The sequence below is a fragment of the Corylus avellana genome, chromosome ca2 (genome assembly GCF_901000735.1).
Source record: "Corylus avellana chromosome ca2, CavTom2PMs-1.0".
Classification (NCBI taxonomy): domain Eukaryota; kingdom Viridiplantae; phylum Streptophyta; class Magnoliopsida; order Fagales; family Betulaceae; genus Corylus; species Corylus avellana.
Window position 1 is genome coordinate 49,148,918 of NC_081542.1, and position 25,055 is coordinate 49,173,972.

Sequence of the window (25,055 nt, forward strand, 5' to 3'; positions counted from 1 at the left end):
TTGCAGAAAAAATAAAAACTTTAGGAATTCAACAAGATTTTTGCAGAAAAAAAAAAATTATGATTTGGCGAGCCACTACGTACTTTGCACTTCTTGTAGGACTTAAACAGTGGGGATCTCTCACAAATATATGGTTGCAGATATAAAGACATAAAAAACAATTAGTATGGAAAAGGAAGAAGAAGAAAGTGTATGGAGAGAGTTGAAATGACAGACAAGATTTGGTATATGTAGATTCTTATTCAATGAATGAAACTCATACAATTAATCTATATATATATATATATAGAGAGAGAGAGAGAGAGAGAGAGAGAGAGAAAGGAAATAATGAATGCTATTATATATTTACACGAATACAACTGTCAACTAGAATGTAACTAAATGTCAACTAACTACTTAACTATCTAACTAATTAATTATACCAGCTTAACCAAAGGTAAGCAAGCCAGCTCATTCGCTAACAGTCCCCACCGGCTAAAAAAGACGTGAATGTTTCTGATTCTTCTTTTCTGTCTTCATTTCAGATACATTTTAGTAATTCATTAGGGCAGAGCATGGGCGGCTGGGCTGGGCTGATAAAAATCGGTTAAACATTAAAACAGTACGTAGCTCATTTAGAGGGGGCAATTCATGTTCACATATCGAATTAGAATTAGAGGCCATGTCAAGGTATGTTATATTATCCGTTATCTCAAAAGTTTGAGTGTAAAATTATTTGGCCTATCTAATTAAACCGGACAGACTTCTCAACTTTAACCTTTTTGATTATGTGTTGGTCATATTCGATGTTAGAAATTGTCAACCCTAAACTCAACCGAGTATCTATCATCTCCCTCTCACTCTTTGTATTCTCATCTCCGCCTCTGAGCAAAGAGAAAATTAAAATCTCTCTCTTTTAAGGTAGTAAGCCAAAAGCAATATTATTTGTCTCAATCCCAGAAGCTCAGAGTTCTTCGGCAACATTCCTACACGCAAGGTATAGGAAGCTTTTCTTTCTCTGCAAGACGTCAGCATGGCTTTGTTTTCCTTTTATTAATATTATTTAACTGACGTGGCAGTGCCACATTAGTGTGTAAGCTTCTCTTTGTACCTCTAGCATTTCCAAAGAAAAAAATGGAGCATAAAACTTTTTCTTTATGGTTGTAATGCATACCTTTGCTACTCTTTTGTTTTTTTTTGTTATTTTTTTCTAAGTCATACCTTTGCTACTCAAGCAAGCAAAGTAGATGCCATTAACTTTCTTTAAATTCTTAGAATTCTATGGAACAAATCATGCATTATTGCTCTCATAGCTTGAGAGAGAGAGATCGAGAGGGAGATGGAGGTTGAGAGAATGTCGAAGAAGGTTGTTGCAAGAATGTCGGAGCAGTATCAAGCAGCCAATGAGAAAAATTGGGAAAAGTTAAAGGATTTTTGCTCAGAAACTGGAACCGCGGCTTTTCCTATTACAGTCACCGGGGACACTGCACTGCATATCGCAGTACTGCACAGTGGAAGCGTGAAATTGGTCCGTAAGTTGCTAGAAATTACAGATATTCGGGTGACAAATAATCGTGGAGATACAGTACTTCATGAGGCGGCTGGAGTTGGAAACATCGAGATGGCAGAATTATTTTTGGATAGAGACGAAGACCTAATTGATATTAAAAATAAGAGAGATGAAACTCCTTTGTTTAGAGCCGCTGCATTTGGTAAGACAGAAATGGTCGATTTTTTAGCTGAGAGAGCTATGGACCATGGCACCATGAAGAATCACATCAGGAGAGGCGGGAGCTCTATTCTTCACATAGCTGTCCTCAGCAGATACTTTGGTAGACTCTCTGTCTCTCTTTCAATATTTAAAGCCCAACAATAGAATCAAATTTCTTAATCCCAAAATTCTCTCTTATCTCTCTCTCTCTCTCTCTCTCTCTCTATTACAGATACAGCTTGGCAGTTGCTGAAAATCGATAATTCGCTTCAATCTCTGAGGGATGAAAGTGGCATGACATGTCTTCAGCTGCTAGCTAACATGCCATCTGCTTTCAAGAGTGGATTCCCTATGAACAAATGGGAGTGGCTTCTCTATCATTGTATGTTATCTGACAACATATATATGTTACTACACTCAACAATTAATTTGCATATCATGTTGCGGTTAATTAGTGCTACTTATCCCAAAAGCTTGTAGTAATAATTAACAATTGATAAATTTAATATTTTAACACTCTCCTAATTAATATGTTGGCTCAAATTCTATTTTAATATGTGAAATACAACACGTGAAATATTTAATTTAAATAAAAGATAAATTAATAGAGTCAGGTTCGAATTGAGGACCTTGTCTTTAATACATTGTTAAACAACACTCCATAACATAGGATTAACTGAACTTGCATTTTCAATGCAGGCCTTCCATATGATGGCGATGACCTTAAAGATGAACTGATGATTACATCAACTCAAAGAGAAGATCTGGAGATTGGCTGTGGCAGGTGTTGCAGCCGCCAATTCAACTACTGGATTGGCAATACTAGAGGTAATGGATACAAGGGAAACTTTGCTCCTGGTATGCTTTCAGTCATAAATATCTTCTAACTCTTTTTGACCTTAAAAAAGAGCTACGGAATTGTTAATTAGTCACATGACTCACATCTACGTTATAGTTAGAATTAGTCAAAACTTTGTTAGGGATCACATGGCATTATTAGATTGGTTTTGATACGATTTTTCACGACCTAAGAAAACACTACCTACACCTACACTATATTCCAAAAAAAAAAAACTAAATGACTTATAAAAGTTAATTCTACCTAGCTAATACACAATGATCAAGTGAGATTTAGCACTCATGTAATGCTTTCACAATCTGCCCATCAAATATCGGATTTAATACATATCCATGACAATGTGGACTATCATGATTGTTGTAAGTGAAGATTTTCAAATCAAAATTATGTTTATTGGACGCAACCCTGATATACCCAAGTTTTTGTTATAAAATTCTCAGAATATATATATATATATATATTTCTTCAAAAGACTATGAGACCAAAAGTATCAAATTTGGCTAATATTTTTCCGCACTACTAGATAGTTTATCATCAATGAGACACAGACTATCTGACACAGCAATACCGTTCTGAATTGATTTTCATTTATTTCAATTAGAGCACTACATTAAACTAATTCTGCTCCTCTTCTAGATAATATTTTTAGATTTCTCTAATCATGTAAGTTACAGTATTTGCAGCCATTTCAAGTATATATTCTGCTCTTTGGAGGTGCATAGCTAAAGGTACATTCTCTAATATTGCAACTCACAGTAGTGCACATCAAAACTTCCACCCCAGCATAAATGTAAAAATTAAAATGCTAACCACCATTAATTGTCAATCAACATATAATAATTTGGTGGCAATGTGATGACGATAAGTCAATATTAAATCTATATTTGCTTTTGCCAAAGTGGTTTGCAAGTATTGATGATTGGATAGGGATCGGGACATGCATGTAATGAGCCTCATGTAAGGGGATGCCCGGATAGGTGTTAGGTAACCCGAATTTCACTTGCTTGGTCTGCCCAAGTATCTATCTTAACCGCTTCTCTTACTTTTATTAAAAAAAAAAAAAAAAAATTAGGGAATCAAACTATTTTTTGTTTTTCTATTCAAATAAACTCAGCAATAATTTCCCTTATCGTTTTTCTATAATATTTAAATATTTTTGAAATATTCTTTCAAATAAATGCTAAAGGAAAAAGAGAAAAAAGAGAGAAGAGATAAAGCATTTTTTATATTATAATAATGTTCAGGGAACACCAAAAGAGTCTGTTTAAAGGTTTTTTAAGAGTTTTTCTAAGGAAAAAAAAGAAAAGAAAAGAAGAGATCTGGTTCTAGCTAGTGCTCTTAAACAGTATCAGAATGGGACATTTGATTCTTGTTGAAAGCTAATGAAATATCTTATGTTGCTGTCGGTCACGGGCTGTCAAAAGGATTCCCGTACATTGAAAAACTGTGGGAAAAAAAAAGGCAGCACAAGAAAGCTGAAAAGCTTGCTAACCATCTAGCTCTGAATGAGTACATGACATGCACGGGTACAAACCCTGGGGATAGACCGGAGGATGATGAAGAAGGAACAGACAAACTGGAGGATGTGCTTCCAATCACTATCTCATATTCTGAGTCACCACTACTTTCAGCTGCAAGAAATGGGATCATAGAGATTGTAGATGTCATTCTGAGACTCTATCCTGAGTCAATTGAGGTCATAAATAAGCGAGATGAGAACATATTTCATCTTGCAGTGAGATATCGAAGGAAAAAAATCTTTGATCTTCTCAACCGTTTGCCCAATCCGACGACATCAAGGCTTAGGAGGAGGTTCAACTGCGATGGTGACAGCATTTTACATCAAGCTGCTTACTTGAGAGAGCGTCAGCTGAATGACAGGCCTGGGGAAGCCCTTCGCATGCAGTCAGAGATACAATGGTTTGAGGTCCTTATTTTGCTGTCATTTTGCTCTCACTCCTTTTTACAATTTTTATTTATTTTCCTTCCATTAATCATCAAAATTTGATTTACAAACTTGGGAAGAAAAGGGAGTTGAACCAGAATCTCAAAGAGTAGGAGTTGCACCTTAAAGAAAACGTACATTTTGTTTTTATTAGTCATAAGTTGTCATCACATGAGTAAAAAAAAACATTTAAATAGACAGTGACACAAATCCTAACCATAAATTGATTGGCTTTTAGGGCGCTAAGCCTATTATTTAATTATAAAATAATATATTCTCAAGAAGTAGCTCAATCGGCTGGGATCACGCCTAATGAAGGGAATTAAGGTTGATCACTAGTTTGAATCCCTATCCCTTATCTTGTGCGAACATGTCAAAAAAAAAATTTATAAAATAATATAACTCTTAAAAATAACCCTAATTAATTATAACCCTATTTTGTCTGAATTTGAGACAAGCACATTATTTAATTACAAAATAATAAGGTTAAATACTAAGAAACTAATTATTAAAACTATTAATGTAAATAAAACTAAAAGATCCCGATTCCATATATATATTTTACTCCTGCATCGATCAGAAAGTCTTGATGGTAAATGCTGAAGCTGAAAGAAAGTGAAATTTATTCATTCATTTCTACTATTTTTTGACACCCTTTTGAATAAGAATCTAAATAGTTAATTTCTATGAAAATGCAGCGAGTTCGGAAAATTGTTCCTCCACATTTCATCAACCACCGAAATAAGAAACAACAAACTGCTGACGAATTGTTCACCAGCCAACATAAGAAACTGATGAAGGAAGGCCAAAAATGGATAGATCAAACAACAAAGGCATGCACTATAGTTGCTGTCCTAATAGCCACCGTCGCTTATACCTGTGCCTACACCACCCCGGGCGGTTCCAACTCAAAAACAGGCCATCCATTGCTCCTCAAGGAAACTCCATTTCGCACTTTCACAACCTCGGACACGTTATCGCTCTGCTTCTCCCTGACATCTGTGGTCTTGTTCCTCTCCATCATGACATCAAAAATGGACCAAGAGGATTTCAGGAGATCTCTTCCGTTGAGGCTAGTGTTGGGACTAACTACATTGTTCCTCGCCGTGGCGTCTATGATGGTTGCTTTTGCTGCTACGCTTGTGCTTATAGTTGGGAAGAGGCTACATTCGGCTGCCACTCCAGTTTACACAGTCGCTTGTTGTCCAGTCGCTCTCTTTCTTGTGCTTGAATTCCCTCTCTATCTCAATATTGCTTGGTATACGGTGAGGGATATGCGGGAGAGTTTCATCGACTCTCTTCCTTTTGGGAAACCTAAGGAGGATAAAAATTAGCAATTAGGTGGTTGTTTAGTTATGCCTACAATGTATTTAATTTTTTTTCTCCCTTTTTTGTTTGACAGTGTGCATTTTAATTCCTTTTGTTGTTCTAACTATGTCGAAAGTGTTTGTTCCTAATACCTTTAGGAAAATGTTTCCGTATTAGCTACACTTACAACCACTTACACAAACAAAGCTGATGGATTATTTTAAGGATCATTAATTAAAGTGATTTGGCTGAGAATTTTATTGATTCATTTCCTATCGACTTAAAATTTTAGAATAAGTGATGATATCATATATTTTTTTAGTGTACTCGATCAGTATTATTTCAAGGGTCATCTTGTTAGAAATGAAAAATGATAAATGCACAAGTGACCGTCTTCTCTCTACAATTGTTAGGTTGAGAGAGGTAAAACAAATTGAATATATAAAACTGATCTAAATAATTCATTGAGTAAAACATTTAAATAGATTACAACTTAAACACTTACTCCTAAAAATAAGGACCACTTAACCGTTACTAGAATAACATGGAACATTAAGTAACTAAAACTACTAAACTAAAGGACTTAACCTGCGTAGAATAAAATAACAAACCGATAATGCTCAATGTATGGAATCAAATAACAATATTAAATAGGAACACTAACACACTACTCACCTAACACATCCATTAATGGGATTTAGCTGAGGACTTTTATTGGTAATACATAATGCTTTCAAATACACTTCAAGATAGGTGGATATTATTCTTTAAAAACCAAGTTAAAAACAAAGTTAGAGAAATAAGAGGAACTTTTTTTTTTTTGGTTTTTAATAAACCCATATATAATTTTAAACCCATACATGGTAGAACTCATTAACATATATATCGCACCCTTTTGACATGCTAGATTATACGTACAGCACAAACAGTTCAAACGGATAAATGTGAGGTACGGTGTGGTGCAGCCAAGGAATAAAAATCTTCTCTCTCCGATTTGTGCTTGGTGGAATCGGTTAACTGAGGTAGAGGACGATTGGAGGAATGAGACACGCCTGGAAGCCATTTACTCCAACGAATAGCCTGCGTTATCTTCTTGAGCAAGTACTTGTAAGTTCTTGTCAGAGAGACATAGAGGGGGAGATATGACAGTGCGAAGATACCAACCGGAAGGAAAGAAAGGGAATATAGCACAATTTTTATCCAGCTTTCTTTACCTCGTATCATCAGAAAGATTGTTGCTGCAAATGCTATCATCATCATCGACACAGAGAGAAACAGAAATGTGACTCCAAGCATCAGCTTATTAGGAAGAGAATGTCTAAAATCATCCAAACGATATGGGGCTGTGAGGATTGAAAGAAATATAACTACTGACGTCAAAGCGCTTGCAAGGGAGAGCACATCAGCTGCAGTGAAAACCACAAAGAAAGGTTGATAGAGAAGGACAGGGACCCCGGTGCTCTGATTTGGACCTCCTGGTATCGTGTAGGCTGCGGCAAAGGCAACTGTTGCAATGAGAACTGCCACGATGGTGCATCCTTCTGCTGTCTTCTTTAGCCATTCTCTCGCTTCATTTCGAAGATCTTTGTAGGTACTTGCAAATAAGCCTTGAGCAGTCTTGTTCATGTTGTTCTGATGATCAATGAAATGGGCTTTTGTGACTGACCTCACGCGCTGCACACAAAAGCATATTAAAGGTGAAAAGCTTTAGAAAAGGCGTCCTAAATTTTATTGTTTGAGAAGCAAATGAGATGAGAATGGAGTTACCTCAAACCAAAGCAGCTCCTCTTGTAATTCAAATGCAGGGCCACGCAGTTTTTCAGGTACATAATCTTCTCTCTTTATTCCAACCATATGCAGAATAGAGTTCCCGTTGTTGTCAAGCCTTCGTATCAGCCATCTCATTGCTACTTCCATTTTCAACACAAGTTCGTAAACCTCCAACTGACGGTACTTGATAGCTACATGCAGTATAGTCCGCCCTTCGTTATCAATGTGCTCAACTGCCTGCGGATATTTGTCCAATATTTCTGTGACGATCTCTATGCAGCCTAACTTAGTTGCTAGAAACAATGGTGTAATTCCTCCCGCTTCCACCTGTTTTAGAGTAATAGAAGAAGGAGACCCTTCTCCACCACCTCCTTTTTCATCTACACCACCTGCCGTCTCATCTCCACCACCCCCTTTTTCAGTAGATGCAACATCAAAAGTATTACTGCCGTATTTGTGGGGCTTGGTCTTACTCTGGTCAACTGCAGAACTAGTTGACTCCCACGAGGTATCTTTTGCTACCAAGATCTTGGCAAGCTTCAACGCTGATTCATTGTTTGATTTTTCCATCCGAAATTCATTGCGCCTGGCCGAACTACAGCACACTTTGACTTTTCAAGACTAAACGTCAGTAGTTGTTGATACATTTCACAAATATAGTTCAAAATTGCGACAAGATTTTGAATACTATGATCGAGTAGGTTCAAATAAAATGACACTTGCCCTAAATACTATGAGTACACTAAGCAGTACTCTGATATAATATAAAACAGTGTCATTTTAAAATTTTGATAAGTAGCATTTTAGGGCCCCTAAGATTGTGATAAATGGCATGTTCAAATAAAACGGCACATGCTAATTAATGTAAGTTGTTGAAAATATAGGTAACTAATAAATAAATAAATATCAAATCATATTAAGGAATTTAGAACAAATAACAAATTTAGTCTATGTAAGATTCTTCTTTCTCAAAATGCATGGAAGACATTAATTTACACAAAAGGTCTTATTTGAATTTAGGGGAAACTTCATTGAGGATGAACTTCCATCCGATTTGATAAATTTTTTTGAACTTCAAAATCTTTTAATTTAGTCTCTTAAACTTTCAATTGCTCTCAATTTGGACTCCTCTATCAGATTTTAAACGTTACAAGACATTTATACCTATGACTTTTGTATAAAATTTTAACTTGCAAAACGTTTTTTTAATTTTTTTTAAAAAAAAATTAAGGATATTTTGGTCTTTTTTTTTTATATATTTTTAACTGTTAAAATGGATAAAAAGATCTAAATTAAAAGCAATTAAAAATTTAAGAGACTAAATTAAAAAATTTTGAAGTTTATGAAAAATATTTTAAAAGAGATAAAAGTTGAAGAGTATTGAGTGAGTTTCCGTTTGAATTTAAGACTTTAATTGGCGAAAGTATTATTAAGGAACATCACATGAAAGTGGCAAGGACATCAAATTTATTGCTGTGGTCCATAGACATGACCTGACAAGAAAGAGAAAAGGACAAGAACTTTTACTTTTGGAGGGTTCTCAAAGGCCAGTGTATATACTACAAAGAAATGTCTTTGGCTACATTTCGATTTTATTTACTTGATTTATTTGTGGTAATAAATAATTCTATTTATAAGAAAATTAAGAAGGACAAAGATGAATTTGGATTTGCAGTAATTTGAATAAAATAAATAAATAGGTAGACTTGATCCTACATACCAGAGTTAATAATTCTATTGAGTAGTCCCCGTCTGCGCACAGTTAGAAAAGCTGAAGGGTTACATGACAGAAGCTGAAGAGCAGTCATACCATCTTCGTCTCTTTCATCAATTATATGTTCGAATAGTTCAACTATTTTCAGAGCTAAACCTGTTTATGCATTTTGTGTATGAAAAAAGCATACGGTCAAGCAAATTAAAACAAACAAATGAAAATTCACATAAATAGAAAGAGGACTAACCGAAGTGCTGAGCAAGGATGGCGATTTGAAGAATAGTGGTCTTGTCCGTCCTCTGAATAAATGGTTGCTGTTTGGCTTCTTCATCTCCCGAGATTTTCTCTGCCAAAAAGTCGAAGATCTCAGTCTTGCCATAGCGGGCTGCCCGGAAGAGTGCAGTCTCTCCAATATTGTTGGCCACGCTCAACAATTCCGGGGCTTTCTCTAACATCTTGGTGGCAACCTCGACTGAGTTTTCCTGGTCGAGAGTAGCCGCCTCGTGAAGGATAGTGTTGCCGATGTCGTTTTTGCAGGTCATTTTGTAGAGATGGTGGTGAGGCAAGGCATCGAGAAGTCTGAGTACCAAGTTGCCTTGTTTGGCGTAAGTGGCCTTGTGGAGCACTGTGTCGTTGTGTACGGTCAGTTTGTGCAATGCATGGTCCTCAATACCTTCGCAGAGTTGTATCACCTGATCCGCCTCTTCCTTCAGCAGAGCTTTGTACAGCTTTCCGTTTAATTCATGATCTTTAGCGGCATCCTTCTCTGCCGCCGTGGAAGCCATGATCAGTGGAAGCGTAGTACTGTAAGAGAGTGAAAGTGCGCTAGCTAGAGAGATTGATACATTGGATCCCAATCGGATGGGAATTTATGCTTAGAAAAAGAGAAATGCTAAAGTTTCAACCATTTTCACAAATGGAATTGCACAAGCTGACGTGGCCACGTTAGTTTGTTTTTTTTATTCTTTCTTTTCTCATTCTTTTACTTCCTTCACCTGCTCGCATTTGCCTTTGCAGAGAGTGAAGGAGAGTGTGAGACGATGAGAGAGAGACTCGAGGGTTCACTTCTTTTACCAAATGTTGCGTTCTGTCAACGGAACTCTCACGTCTCTTCCATATGCTCCACCCCCTTCAAATCAACACCTCTCGCTTTGGATTATTATTATTATTTTTTTTTTTTTGAGAAAGCTTTCTATTAATCTTTTGAAATTGAGTCAAAGTAGCTTATTTTGTTTTTCTTTTCATTCCCAGTTCAAATCCATCTTTTTTTAATCTGAAAACAAGCCTAACTATCTTCTGAGAACTTCACATGGAGAAAAACCAAGAAATTGTTGGAAACTAAACAAATCAAAACGCAAGAGAGGTTTTTTCTAAATGGTAGAAGTTATTAAGTTCTTTTAATTAATAAGAGACTTTAATTTTTCTAAACTCATGTGTTTATTTAATTCTCAACTGAAGTCTTAAGTTAGAGATAAGTTTTTGTTATTTAATACATTAAATAAGGAGAAGTAAAAGCCTTGTAAGTTAGTCTTTGAATGCCTCTATTTATAGGCTTCGTAAGATGTATTTTCAAGACAAGTGAAATACGAAGAAGATTTCCTCCACTCTTTTCTAGTCTAATTTTGTTATTTGTCTTTAGTAATAAGAGAGAGAGAGAGAGAGAGAGAGAAATAGAAAGGTAACTAGTTTGTAAACTAGTATTTTATCCTTCAAATTGGTATCAGAGCCCAGTTGTGCCAATTCCCATTTTGTCCTTTCTAGAAATGGGTTCCAACATAGTCCAACAACAAATCCCTAGATTATCAAAAGATAACTATGGGTCATGGTCTATCCAAATGAGAGCCCTGTTTGGGTTTCAAGATCTGTGGGAAGACATTACTGACGGATTTATAGAACCCACTGAGGAGGAGGAAGCTGAATACACAGCAGATGAGAAGAAGACTCTTAAGGAGCAAAGGAAGAAGGATAAAAAGGCCTTGTTTTTACTCTATCAAGCATTGGACGAGTCTACCTTCGAGAAAGTTGCCGAAGCAATGACAAGTAAACAAGCATGGGAGATTCTAGCTTCCATCTTCAAAGGAGACGAACGGGTGAAACGGGTCCGTCTCCAATCATTACGGGGCGAGTTCGAGGCTCTTCACATGAAGGATGGAGAATCGGTGTCCGATTATTTTTCACGATTGCTGGTAATTGTGAATGGTTTGAAAAGAAACAATGAGAAGGTCGATGACATCCGAGTTGTCGAAAAGGTACTTCGATCCCTTTCCTCTAAATTTGAACATGTAGTTGTAGCTATCGAAGAGTCCAAGGACTTGGAGAAGCTAACAATTGAGGAGTTGTTGGGTTCATTACAAGTACATGAGCAAAGGATGCAGAAGAATGTTAGTTCTAGTGTATTAGAACAAGCACTAGAGTCAAAATTGACTCTAAATGATCAAGGCAAATTCAGCTCCTACCGTGGTCGTGGTAGAGGCCGGGGGCGTAGTATTTTCCAACAACCACGTCAAAGTCAACATGAGACTCAAAGTTTCAGAGGTCGAGGACGAGGAGGCTACCGAGGAAGAGGAAGATTCACATATGGACATGGAAACTCCAAGAATATCCAATGCTACAACTGCAAGAAGTTTGGACACTATGCCTCGGATTGTTGGCACAAAAATGATGAACAAGCAAATGTTGCAGAAGCAACACATGAGGTTTGTAGTGATTCTATTTTACTTCTCGCTCATGATGTTTCAGTTTCACAAGATGAGGTTTGGTACCTCGATTCTGGCGCAAGCAATCATATGTGTGGGAAGAAAGATCTGTTCGTTGAACTCACAGAAGGAGTTCGTGGAAAAGTGAACTTGGGAGACTCCACCAAACTCTCAGTTGAAGGCAAAGGGAAGATAAAAATCTATCAAAATGATGGTAAGAAAGGGTACATTTCTGATGTTTATTATGTGCCTAACATGAAAAGCAATATTCTTAGCATTGGGCAGTTGCTCGAGAAGGGGTACACCATACATATGGAGAACTACTCTCTCATTTTGAGAGATACATGTGGAGGAATTGTGGCTCGTGTTCCAATGACCAATAATCGCATGTTCCCATTACATCTTAACACAAAGTCTAAGAAGTGCTTCTATGGACTCAAGGAAAGTGAGTCATGGAAGTGGCATCTTCGCTTTGGCCATCTACATTTCAGCGGCCTAAAGCTATTATCTTCATTTGGCATGGTGCATGGGTTACCAGTGATCGAGCCACCGAGCAACGTTTGTGAAGGATGTATACTTGGCAAGCAGGCACGACTTCCTTTTCCCAGCAGCAAATCTTGGAGAGCAACATCACCATTGCAACTAGTTCATACCGACATATGTGGACCAATACAGCCCATGTCCTTAGGAGGTAATAGATACTTTATTACCTTCATCGATGACTATAGCAGAAAACTTTGGGTTTATTTTCTTAAAGAAAAATCAGCTGCCTTTATTGTATTCAAGAACTTCAAAGCCCTTGTTGAAAATCAAAGCGGTCATAAGCTTGTAACTCTTCGTTCTGACCGAGGTGGAGAATACACCTCAAAAGAATTTGATAAGTATTGCAGGGAACAAGGCATAAGGCATCAGTTGACTGCTGCTTACACACCACAGCAAAACGGGATTGCCGAAAGAAAGAACCGTACCATTCTTAATATGACCAGAACTATGCTCAAGGAGAAAGGGCTGTCAAAACAATTCTGGGCAGAAGCTGTAGCTTGCTCATCTTATCTACTCAACCGATATCCTACCAAAAGTGTCAAGAATATGACACCTCAAGAGGCATGGAGCGGCCACAAGCCAAGTGTTGCACACCTAAGAATCTTTGGATGTGTTGCATATTCTCAAGTTCCCGAATCCAAGAGGAAGAAGCTTGATGATCGTGGTGAAAAATGTATCTTTCTCGGATATAGCGAAGAGTCGAAAGCATACAAGCTCTACAACCCACTAACAAAGAAATTAGTGGTTAGTAGAGACATTATCTTTGATGAAGAAAGTGTGTGGAGCTGGAGCGATGAAGAGAAGGCCAAAGAACAACAAGTGTTAGAGGAGCCTGAAGAGCTTTCAACAAAAGCTCCACCAAGTACCCCACCATCTTCTCAGCCTACCACACCATCCGTAGCACAGAGAGACTCTACATCTTCTATGGGAGGTAGCAGCAACAGATCCTCCACAAATCAAAGTAAAATGAGAAGTCTCAGGGAAATCTATGAGCAAACAGAAGATGGAGAGACTAATCTTTTCTGCCTATATGCTGATCATGAGCCTCTTACCTTTCAAGAAGCCGTTGAAGAAGATTGTTGGAGATCCGCAATGGAGGAGGAGATACATGCTATTCAAAAGAATGACACTTGGGAGTTGACAACACTCCCATCAAACCATAAGGCTATTGGTGTCAAGTGGGTATACAAGATCAAACGCACTGCAGAAGGTGAAGTTTCTTGATACAAGGCAAGACTTGTAGCTAAAGGCTACAAACAAAAGTATGGCATCGACTATGAAGAGGTCTTTGCACCAGTTGCGAGACTTGACACAGTGAGATTATTGATCGCACATGCCGCTCATCACAATTGGAAGATATACCAATTTGATGTCAAGTCAGCCTTTCTCAATGGCATCCTTGAAGAAGAGGTATACGTGCAACAACCGGAAGACTTTATAATGGAAGGAGAAGAAAGCAAGGTGTACCGCCTTAAGAAGGCGTTATATGGCTTAAAGCAGGCACCAAGAGCTTGGAATGCACGCATTGATAATTACCTTCATCAGAACGGCTTCACTAAATGTCCATATGAGCATGCTGTTTATATGAAGAAAAACCATCGTGGTGAATTTCTAATCATTTGCCTATATGTTGATGATCTCCTATATACAGGAAATAGTGGTGAAATGTTCAAGGAATTCAAGCAATCAATGTTTAAGGAGTTTGAGATGACAGACAACGGGTTGATGTCCTACTTCCTTGGTATTGAAGTGAAGCAACAACATGATGGAATTTTCATATCCCAAAAGAAGTACATGGGGGAGATTTTAGAGAAATTCAAGATGGGTAACTGCAACTCTGTGAATACCCCAGTTGAAACAAGCATAAAGTTGTCAAAAGAAGGAGATGGTCGAGTTATTGAACCAACTCTTTACAAGAGTTTGGTTGGAAGTCTGAGGTACTTGACGATCACAAGGCCAGATATTGTCTATGGAGTTGGACTTGTGAGTCGATACATGGAGATACCAATGGAGACTCATTGGTTAGCTGCAAAAAGGATCCTAAGGTACATCAAAGGCACTCTGAATCTTGGCTTATTCTATGCCTATGGTGATGAAGCAAAATTAGTTGGTTATTCAGATAGTGATTGGGGATGTGACAAAGATGAAAGGAAAAGTACTACTGGGTATGTGTTTTATCTTAGTTCTACAGCATTTTCTTGGACATCCAAGAAACAAGAAATCGTAGCCTTGTTTACCTGTGAGGCGGAGTATGTGGCTGCTTCGTCTACTGTTTGTGAAGCTATATGGCTAAGGAATCTCTTGAAGGAACTGGAACATCCACAAGAAGAACCGACTGTGATTTATGTGGATAACCAATCAGCTATAAAGTTAGCAAAGAATCCAGTGCAACATGGGAGGAGTAAACACATTGACACTAGGTTCCACTTTCTTAGAGACCATGTCAAGCGGAAGACAATAGAGCTCCAGTATTGCCACACTACTGAACAAGTAGCAGATATATTTACTAAGCCATTATCAGGTGCAATTTTCATGAGGCTAAGAGACATGCTTGGCATGAGAAGGTTTTGATTTGAGGGGGCGTGTTGGAAACTAAACAAATCAAAACGCAAGAGAGTTTTTTTAAATGGTAGAAGTTATTAAGTTCTTTTAATTAATAAGGGATTTTAATTTTTCTAAACTCATGTGTTTATACAATAAATAAGGAGAAGTAAAAGCCTTGTAAGTTAGTCTTTGAATGCCTCTATTTATAGGCTTCGTAAGATGCATTTTCAATACAAGTGAAATACGAAGAAGACTTCCTCCACTCTTCTCTAGTCTAATTTATTCTTTGTCTTTAGTAATAAAAGAGAGAGAGAGAGAGAGAGAGAGAGAGAAATAGAAAGGTAACTAGTTTGTAAACTAGTATTTTATCCTTCAGTTTGGCCGTACTTGGTTCACGAAGACTGAATTTTGCCATATTCTGTTCTCCCAGACCATGAGGCTATCTTTGAGATTTTGGGGTGGCCTTCAAACGTTGCTCAGGTTTCTCTGTTTAGAGCACTACATGAAAGGGAGCCGAAAAACAAAGGCTTTACCCAGATGAAATTTTTCCTTATTGCCATTACTGCAAGCATTCTCTATTATGCGCACCCGTACATCCGTGTCCAATTTTGACATTCTTTTCTTGGGTGTGCTGGGCATGGTTCTGTAGTATCACAACTCAGCAAATTGGGTTTGGTTACCATGGACTTGGTGTTGGTGCCTTCATTCTCGATTGGGCAGGGATATCTACTTATTATGGCAGCCTGCTTGTGACTCCCTGGCCTTCCATCCTCAGTATTGGGATTGGATTTATTATGTTCATCTACATAATTAACCCTTTGTATTACTGGAAGTTTAACACCTTTGATGCTCGGAAATTCCCTGTATTTTCTGATCGACTATTCACATGAAGGTACACATCCTATATACATGCAGAATATATATTGTTGTTATCTCTTACAAAGTCTAAGAAAGAAGATCGCAACTTGGGCTGTGTATGTCTTTCCGCCTGGCCACACACGTGGACTCATATCAACAACGTAGCCAGCAAGCAGCGAGCCAGCAATTCCAAACTACCATGTCTCCTCATCGACCAAGTCTTGGACCATCAGCGTACCGAGTCTCCTCATCGACCAAATCTTGGACCATCAGTTACCGGGAGTCATCATGCCACATCGCCGAGCATCACCTTGGCTAAAGCACCACAGCTGCCGAGCTTGCCTAGCCGAATGTCATCCGCAGCATTACCATAGCTCAGCTTGCTTCGAACCATAAGTCAGCTTGGGTTTAGCATTTTGCCTCGCCTCACCAGCAACGCCAAAGCCCAGCAGACCAGCCCGCTAACCAGCAAGCTCGCCGAGTCTGTCAAGAATCATTGACGACAGTGCCGCCGAACCCCAGTGCTCAATTCCTTCTGACAGACCCATCCTTGGGTTCACATGAACAGCCTCGCCGATCTCCCTCTAGCAACTATTTTTAGAAATGAAGTCAGGAGACTCTTCACCATTCTCAGTTCACCGAAATATCAATATTGTTTGATCGTTGAGCTTTGCCATGAACCTGTCTCAAACCGAGTGTCGCCATTGCTGAGCATGCCTCACTAGGCCCTAAAGATTGCTAGACTTTGCCAAATGTTCACAAAGAATTACAACGGTGAACTCTGCAACAGCCTCCATGGCGAGCTCCGGACAAACAACCCCGACTTAATCTCGGTGAGTTTCCTCCAGAGGTATCACTCTTACCCTATAAAAATTGAGGTACATATTTTATATTCAACTCCTAAGCTTCAAAGAACCAAAGTGACAACAAGTCTTTTAGGTTTATTAATGCTCAAATCATTATAATTGCCTCTGTTAATCATGTTCTACCGAGTTATTTTCATTGCTCGGATACATGTATTTGTTTGGTTTCTCATTTTTTTGCAGAAAGCCGAACTTGTAAAAGCTGACCCATTCTCAGAAATATGAAATTTCCATAGTTTGTCAAACTAGGAAATTGGGGGGTAACTATTGGATCATGGATCAGCTGTGCTAGGCCTTTACTAGCCCATAACTTATGCTTATATTTGGAATCACGAGCTTGAGTGCCAAAACTTTCAAAGAAAGCTAGAGTCTAGGTTCAAATCAATCAGCTTCACTAAAAGAAACTCAGCGTTCAACTCCCATTGGAACATTGGCTGCAACTCTCACAACTACTACAATTTATCAAGTTTTTGTGTTGTTATTTGGAGCCCTTACAACCAGAAAGAAGCTATTGGCCGACAGACTACATATAGCTACAGTTGCTTGGCCTTTACTAGTCATCATCTATATTGGAATCATTTTTTCGACATTAAGGGCTGCACTTCAGAGCCTGATAGGTGTCCCACGCCTTCTTGCAGCAATAGCTAATGGTGACATCCTGCCTATTCTTAACTACTACAGGGTTGCAGATGTTATGCTGGTGTGAACTTATATTGCTTCCTCCTAGATCTTCTAGATGCTCCCAAACTGGCATCCTCGGTGGATATTTCACCATTAAAGCTTCTCTCTTCTTGGAGCATCACAAAGAAAGGTAGGGGACTAGGGTGATGGTTTCAAGAGTGCATATTTCCAACTAGCTCTTTGCAGTTTTCGATCACTAGGAGCAAACCAAATACACCCAGAGAATTGGTGTCCAAATTCCCCTGGTATTCTGCAGGCCATGAGGAAAATTGCCAGAAAATGTACCTTGTCATCCAAAACGTGCTGACTTTGCAAACTGCATGAAGGAAAACCGAGCATGCCGAGCGTGCATCCGAGCATGCCTAGCATGCCGAGCGTGCCGAGCATCCGAGGATCAGGAAAACCGATGATCAGGAAAATCGAGGATCCGAAAATTCGAAAAAAAAAAAAAAAAAAAAAATCTGAGCTTCATTCTGCTTTACTCTGACTGAACTCCACTGCGCCTTACCATCGCCTAGCTTCACCAAGCCCACCACATCTCCATGAATGGGGGGTATTTGATTTGAAGAAAGGCATTGGAGCACAACATCCCAAAGAGTCCAAAGTGAAAGCACTCTCAAGGCTATAAACTACTGAACACCTCAAACAGCCAACAAAACTCTCGATTCTACACTTAGAAAATATAGCTAAACTAAGCGCTTTTCCGAGATTCACTTTTTGGAAAAGTAGTTATTTATAGTACTTTCCAACCCTTTCGGCGAAATATAGCCAGAGAGTTTCCTGAACCTAGTTCGGTGAAATATCGCTAAGGCGCTTTTCCGAGGAAGAGTTCGGAAATATAGCTAAACAAAGCGCTTTCCAAACTTAACATTTTGCTCAAAGGTTCTACTTCAGAGAAATACAGCCGGAGAAGTTCCCGAACGTATTTCGGTGAAACATCACTAAGGCGCTTTCCCGATGAAGAAGTACATAAGCATTTTCCAATTTAACCTTTACTCAAAGGTTCTACTTCGAAGAAATATAGCCGGAGAAGTTCCCGAACGTATTTCGGTGAAACATCACTAAGGCGCTTTCCCGATGATGAAGTTCATAAACATCCCTGAAACTACAACATTCATCGAGTATTGAGCATTCACACCAAGCGCCTTCCCAAGGCAAACATTCAAGCTATTACATTCAAACCGAATACTCTCGCAACAATGCACTCTCGGTAAAAACGTCATCAATATCAAATTTTTCTGGAGTCAAGCATTACACCGCATAATCATCAATCACCCCATATTTCATAAAGATTCCCATTATTATAACTAACTTATAACCAATGGGGATCGAGGGGTAACTGTTGGGTCATATTTTCCCAAAAAGACACTCGGTAATATATATACAGGACCCTCAGCACTATGTCACCTTCCACTAAGGTGAACACTTGGACTCTCAGTAAAAATAGGAGATAACATCAGCTACTCCACACTATTTTCAGGGATTGGTTCTTCAACCTTTTTAATCTCTGAATCTCCTTCATACTTAAATTTATTATTGTGAAACACATCATTGATTTAAGCATCAGAGAGCCTCCGCGGCACCTAGCCCGGAGACCCTTTGACGCTCTTATTATTTTATAAGAATTGAAGATCGGAGACACCACACAGAACGAAGATCACACCATCCGGAGACTGTTGTACAGGAAAATCGTGCTCCAACAGTGTTGTTGCATTAAAAAAAGAAAAAGAAAAAGAAAGAAGTTTAACATTTAGGGTTCTTTGCTTTGTTCATCATTATTAATTTTTTCGAATATATTGTTCTATGTTTGTTAGTTGTAGCGGAGTAAATATAATAATTGGCTTTAACCCATAAACTATATTCACCAACTGATAAAGCTCAATCATTATATACATTTTTAATAAACTCATTCTTCTCATTCTTGCACTAATTTTCTCTTTTAAAATATTTCAGTACCATTAATTAAGTATCTGGCAATTCACCATCTGCCGATTCTCTTGAATCATTAATAGTGTCAATTTGAATTATGTTTTGCCGTTGATTCCTTAGAGGAAAATCTTGGCCTCACATTAGATAGAATAAAGAAAACCATTAATCACATTATAATAACTCAACTGATTATGGAGTAGATTTTTTACTCAGAAAGAAACCAGTTTGGATAAAGCCAGCCGTCATTCCACTATGACTTGGTGGTGCCCCCTTCGTCAAAGATAGCACGACAGTGAAAACTCAATAATCATTATCCTATGCCGGCAGGCAGTAGAAGATAGAAGCATGCAAAATCTTTGCCGCCTCCCAACGCGGTCTGTAAGACTCGGACAATAAATTTGGAAGACTCGTTCAGAACCTTAGACGGCCGGCGAACTTCTTCAGAACAGAGCTGAATAAATTTTTTTGATAGCAACCTCTCCCTGTATATATATACGACTTTGAATAAATCTTTCTCTACAACTCTATACTCCATTCTTCTTCTTCCTCCCATAAACGCAAAGAAATATGAAAATGGCGGCTACCATTCTCATCCTAGGATTTCTAGCTCTATCTTTCACTCCTAGCTTGGCATCTGACCAAAGCCCTCTTCAAGATTTCTGCGTTGCAGAAAAGACAAGTGCAGGTACACGTTGCATGTATAACAAAGAATTTGAAGTGGCAAGACTTCATGTTTCGGTTTTGTATGCATGGAAGCTTCTTCATTGATTTTCTTTTCTTTATTATTAAAAAATATTCTTTTTCATATTTTGTAGTTGTAGTGAATGGTTTGGCCTGCAAGGATGCCAAGCTGATTTTCATTGAATTTGCATTGATTTTCTACTTTTCATTCTTAAATGCAATGAAAACTTATACGTTTCTTTATTTGCTTCTTATACTTTTCATGCAGCTTAGATGGAAGATTGCTACTTTCATTGCTTATATGATTCTTTTTTCATGTTTTCCAGTCGTAGTGAATGGGTTGGCCTGCAAGGATCCCAAGCTGGTTCAAGCCGATGACTTCTTCTTCAGTGGACTTGAGATTGCAGGCAACACATCCAACCCATTTGGATCAAAGGTTACACCCGTGACTGCTGCCCAACTTCCAGGGCTAAACACTCTCGGCATCGCCTTGGCTCGTATCGATTACGAGCTGTGGGGTATCAATCCTCCTCACACTCATCCTTGTGCATCTGAAATTTTAGCGGTGTTGGAAGGTAGCCTCCAAGTTGGTTTTGTCACATCCAACCCCGAAAACCGTCACATCACAAATATTCTACGGAAGGGTGATGTGTTCGTATTTCCCATTGGTCTCGTACACTATCAGAGCAATGTTGGATATACAAATTAAAGGCCGTTGCCATTGCAACTCTGAGCAGTCAAAACCCTGGTGTCATCACAATTGCTAATGCCGTGTTTGGGTCAAAACCAGAAATTGCAAGTGATATTCTTGTAAAGGCTTTCCAAGTTGATAAGGAGGTTGTCGATAACATCAAATCCAAGTTCTAGACAAGAAAGAACAAACTCCCACAACCTGTTTCTAAGTTTGCGTTTATGTCATTGTTTGTTTGTTTTTGGACATGTATAATTTGCTTAGCACAAAGTGTGAGGATTTTTGTATTGTTTAATGCATTAATTTGTTTTCAACCAAATGTTTATTTTTTTAGTTATCTTTCAGGGATGTCGTGGTGATTTTCTAATAAAACGAAATATTTGCCTAAAAACGGCTTTAGACCCTCATTAGCATGGTGTCTTTCCTTCAAAATTGCGATCTCCATAATTTTAATGCAAGCCATTTTTTCAGCCATTCGATCTCCATAATTTAAGTAGGTGAAAATGCTTGAGCTTCACAATGGGAATGACAAAAATCTATCCAATTAATAGTACCAAATTGAATGTCATGGCTTGGCAAGTATACAATCTTGGACTGCTTAGAGAAGACAAGCGGCACACCCTCTGCTACATTTTTGGCAATGGCTCCATCCATCTTCTTTTCCTCTGTGTGTTGTTTTAGTTCATCGGTGCTTATGGAAACACCAACCTCTGGATCTGAATAATGTTCTGCATTTTCATGGTGGAGGGGAAAGTGCTCCTCACTGCTACTTGTTGCCTACAGTACAGGAAATGTAGATTATTAATTCAATATTAGTTCCCTCAAAGATTTTATAAAAAAGAAAGTTAAAAAAGAACAAAAAAACCAGCAATTAAAACCTTAATATCCTTGGCCTTTTTTGGATCTTTTTTCTTCCTTTTATCCTTTGATTTTCCCTTTGTTTTTATAGCAGTATCAAGAGCAACATCTACAAAGAGAACTTCTAATGCAGCATCAGACTTCTCAATGGCATCTTTGTAAACTAGATTTTCTAGATGTGCCTGCAACGTTAACAGAGAGATTTAATTACTACAAAAACATCAAGCCGTAGGCGAACAAGATGGTAAGAACATTCAAGATAACCTGCATGAATGACTTGAGCAGGTGCACTATTATAGGCCGGTAGTCGTAAGCAGATGCAACGCCAAGTTTCAGCTCTGTCTGTCTCATTATAGCTTTCCTTACCAGGATCGAACCATCAACTATGAGAAACTGCAAAACTGAACATGGTGAGACCAAGAAAGAAACTTGATTTCAACACTCAAGAAATCATACAACAATGAGGAACTCTGCTTCTTTTCTTTTTTCTTTTTTTCTCATGTTCTACCATTTTATACTTCGGATCATCCATGGGAAGAGGATTCCCTGCTCCAAATTTTATGAAATTGGGTCATTTTGATCACCGTGGTCAAGGCAGCATTCAAAGCAATAATATGTTTCAGATAATAAAAGATCAAGCTTATAATTACAAGTTTTACTCTATATCCAAAATTTATTTGCAAATCAACCAGCATGAAAAGGCATAGTTAAACCAAGTCCTCTTTACTGCAACAATTTCTCCAAGTCTTCAAGCACATTTGAGTCCTTTGAAAATGATTCTTAAATATTTGTAATCAAAAGGTCCAAAGCTTAGTCAACTGATTGAATACATAGAGAATTTGAATACATGTTTATCTGAAACCGCAATTCTATATTAGATTTCTGATATGAGAGAGGTGAGATAAGGATTTATTCGAGTTTACCATCTATAAATTGGACACTCACCTCTCTAAGCAACCCCAGTTGCAGCTTAAAGATTGTTTATTTTATGAAAATTATGTCTGCTTGTCCTTCTTCCAAGATTCCCGACAAGCTTTTCAACTTCAACTTAGTGATTGTAAACTCAATGGTATCTTCCACGGCATCAACATGCCTCTGCAGCTTCGACAAGAGGGATGCATGACTTTGTGGATCAGGCTCTGAACTTTGCTCCCTTTTCTTTTGTTCTTCATCACATATGCTCTCCAACTCCCAAAGAACTTTCCAGCATAGCATACGCCCGTGTTTTCTCCAACACATTTTTTGCAAATGCTTAAATTCCATTTCAAGAATCTTGAAAAGCTCCATTACTTGATTATTTCTGGTTTCTCTCAGGCTTGCCCATGCCTGCAACCGATCCCCAATGGCAGGACCCGTCAATAACCAATTAAAAAAAGCAACACCATCAGTCAGCTCAGCATTTTGACGAACATCTACAGCAGAAGTTACTGCAGTTCCATCATCAGCAATTGCATCTTGATATGTACTGGGAATTAGCTCTCCCCTCAACAATCTCTCATCCAAAAGGAGACAAGAGAAGTTGCTGCTGAAAACAATCCTCTCTTTAACGCAAAACGCCTGGTCAGAATCTAGAACACTCTCCTCTGCAATATTATTCAAGCCACAAGAAAAAGCCAGCGTTTCTAAGAATTCAAGGGCTTTCCAGAGCCAGGGAGCATCCAAAAAACATATACAGAGGAGTGTTTTGTCCAGTCCATGATTCTCAATTTGGGATTCTGGAATGTGTGTTTTCAGCACTTGCAATGTATTTCTCATCAACTTCTCGAGGTGGCCCACTGCAAAGCATTTGTTTCTCAGAAACAATTCCAACATTCCACGAATTCTCTCAAGGATCCCCCTGCGCTCACTATCCTCACACAATGGCCACTTCTGATTTTCATCAATTTCGATCAGGAAAATTTCAGGGTCACCTTCTTTATCAATTGGGTCACCAAATCTTGACTCGTTTTCTATTATCTTCACCGAGGCAAGGAGATCCACGGGCTTCCAAACACCATTTTCAATCATCTTAATCCACTCACCACCAACTTCTTTTGGTATATGAGCCTGCAATGTCTCTGACAGATTCTCCATATGCTCACCCTTAAGATGCTCCATGCTCAGTTCACAGTCTCCAAACCTCTCCCCGCAACAACAACACACCCAGAAAATCCATTTTTTCTCCTCCTTAGCAAACTCTACTGCTTCCTTCAAAACTACCTTTGCCAACGTATTCTTACTAAAATGTGCTGTAAGCTCTTTGATACTCACTTTCAACAATCCCCACTTCTTTTCAACACTCATAGCGTTCTTCCAATAAGTCATCACACTCTCAAGATTCCCATACTTTCCTCTGTCTTCATCTGTGTCATCCTGCGAAGGCAACCCAAATGTTGAAAGATTTCTCTGCTGCAAGAGCCTCGTCGCCACAATATAAGCCTCCACCTTCTTCACTCTCTCCAATACGTCCTTAATTGTTTCCATGTTTATATTCTCATATCCAACATTCTTGCATTTCGCTATCAACTTCCTGAGTTCTTGTTTCACATTCTCTATTCGAAATTCTTGGCTCGAACCTTGGAACTCTTCTTCTTGGAAGAAGCTATCTTTAAGAGGGTCTACTGGGTCTTCTATAATCAAAGCGCGCTCGCATTCATTTATTACTTCTTGGTAGCCATTCTTGCCGTCGAGTGTTGCTAACACGAAGAGAACTTGGGCGTACGAAAGTGGTAAGGAGATTGAGTTCGGGGAGAAAGCTAAAGCTTCCCTGGCCGAGTCGGCGGCGTTGTTGAGGTGCTCCTGTTTTGTGTTAGAATCGCCAAGAAGAGAAGCGGTTTTGAAGTGAATGGCGGCGCATGTGTGGTGGAGAATGGCAGAGTTGTACGAGTTGTCGTTGTTGTTTCTGCCGCTGTGGCGGGAAATGGAGTCTTTGATGAGTTTGAGCGCTTCGGTGTGGTTTCCACTCTGGAGGGAAGCGACGGCGCGCCCACATTCGTGCTTGATGGAAAAATCATCAGACAGTGGAGGATTGGTGGAAGCAGAGGGGCTTTTCTTTGGGGCCATTTTTGCCGTAGGTTTCAAGGGAATGTTCTGCTTTGAAGAGGGAAGAAGCAGAGAGCTTCTTTGCAAGCGTTCTTGGTTGCAAAAGAGCGAGCTGGATGGGGCGGGAGGTGGGGTAAAGTTGGAACTTGGAAGAACTGATTTCTGCTTTGGCGATTATTTTTTTTTTTTTTTTTTCCTCTTATTTTATTGGTACGTTATTTTTGACTAAAACTGACTTGACATTACGACATTATAGCTATTTTTTAAGCGTTAAATATTATTCTAGTACATGTGTTTGCACTAAAATTAAATAATTTGAGTTTTAAAAAATATTATAAATGATACTTGTGTAAGTCAATAAATGCACTTGATGTCTCTGTCAAGATTTCGTTAAATTTTTTAAT

General features: G+C 38.5%; 3 protein-coding genes and 1 pseudogene across 3 annotated transcripts; 2 read left to right on the forward strand and 2 right to left on the reverse strand.

Moving 5' to 3' along the window:
* The first annotated feature begins 1,270 nt into the window (after positions 1–1,270).
* Positions 1,271–5,926, forward strand: LOC132171523 (uncharacterized). Its single transcript, XM_059582856.1, has 6 exons — positions 1,271–1,811; positions 1,923–2,072; positions 2,390–2,518; positions 3,224–3,277; positions 3,974–4,476; positions 5,193–5,926. Exons 1-6 carry the CDS (start codon positions 1,319–1,321, stop codon positions 5,826–5,828), a joined length of 1,965 nt encoding a protein of 654 aa, XP_059438839.1. The 5' UTR covers positions 1,271–1,318; the 3' UTR covers positions 5,829–5,926.
* A 90-nt stretch (positions 5,927–6,016) lies between these two features.
* Positions 6,017–10,429, reverse strand: LOC132171521 (uncharacterized). The gene is made up of 4 exons (XM_059582855.1): positions 9,534–10,429; positions 9,293–9,442; positions 7,570–8,183; positions 6,017–7,476 (listed from the first exon to the last, which is right to left on the reverse strand). Exons 1-4 carry the CDS (start codon positions 10,069–10,071, stop codon positions 6,733–6,735), a joined length of 2,046 nt encoding a protein of 681 aa, XP_059438838.1. The 5' UTR covers positions 10,072–10,429; the 3' UTR covers positions 6,017–6,732.
* Positions 10,430–19,973: 9,544 nt separating this feature from the next.
* On the forward strand, positions 19,974–20,948 carry LOC132172871 (putative germin-like protein 2-1; annotated as a pseudogene).
* A 1,663-nt stretch (positions 20,949–22,611) lies between these two features.
* LOC132170158 (uncharacterized) lies at positions 22,612–24,672 on the reverse strand. Its single transcript, XM_059581052.1, has one exon. It carries the CDS (start codon positions 24,670–24,672, stop codon positions 22,612–22,614), a length of 2,061 nt encoding a protein of 686 aa, XP_059437035.1.
* Between the last annotated feature and the right edge of the window lie 383 nt (positions 24,673–25,055).

Bases quoted from the DNA above. Each gene is read 5' to 3' on its own strand.
- LOC132171523 (XM_059582856.1), top strand. From the start codon at position 1,319: ATGGAGGTTGAGAGAATGTCGAAGAAGGTTGTTGCAAGAATGTCGGAG. The intron at 2,073-2,389 runs GTATGTTATCTG...TTTTCAATGCAG, and splicing joins GGAGTGGCTTCTCTATCATT to GCCTTCCATATGATGGCGAT. The intron at 3,278-3,973 runs GTACATTCTCTA...GGCTGTCAAAAG, and splicing joins TTGGAGGTGCATAGCTAAAG to GATTCCCGTACATTGAAAAA.
- LOC132171521 (XM_059582855.1), bottom strand. From the start codon at position 10,071: ATGGCTTCCACGGCGGCAGAGAAGGATGCCGCTAAAGATCATGAATTA. The intron at 9,443-9,533 runs GTTAGTCCTCTT...ATGCATAAACAG, and splicing joins CATCCTTGCTCAGCACTTCG to GTTTAGCTCTGAAAATAGTT. The intron at 8,184-9,292 runs GTATGTAGGATC...AGTCTTGAAAAG, and splicing joins CAATAGAATTATTAACTCTG to TCAAAGTGTGCTGTAGTTCG.
- LOC132170158 (XM_059581052.1), bottom strand. From the start codon at position 24,672: ATGGCCCCAAAGAAAAGCCCCTCTGCTTCCACCAATCCTCCACTGTCT.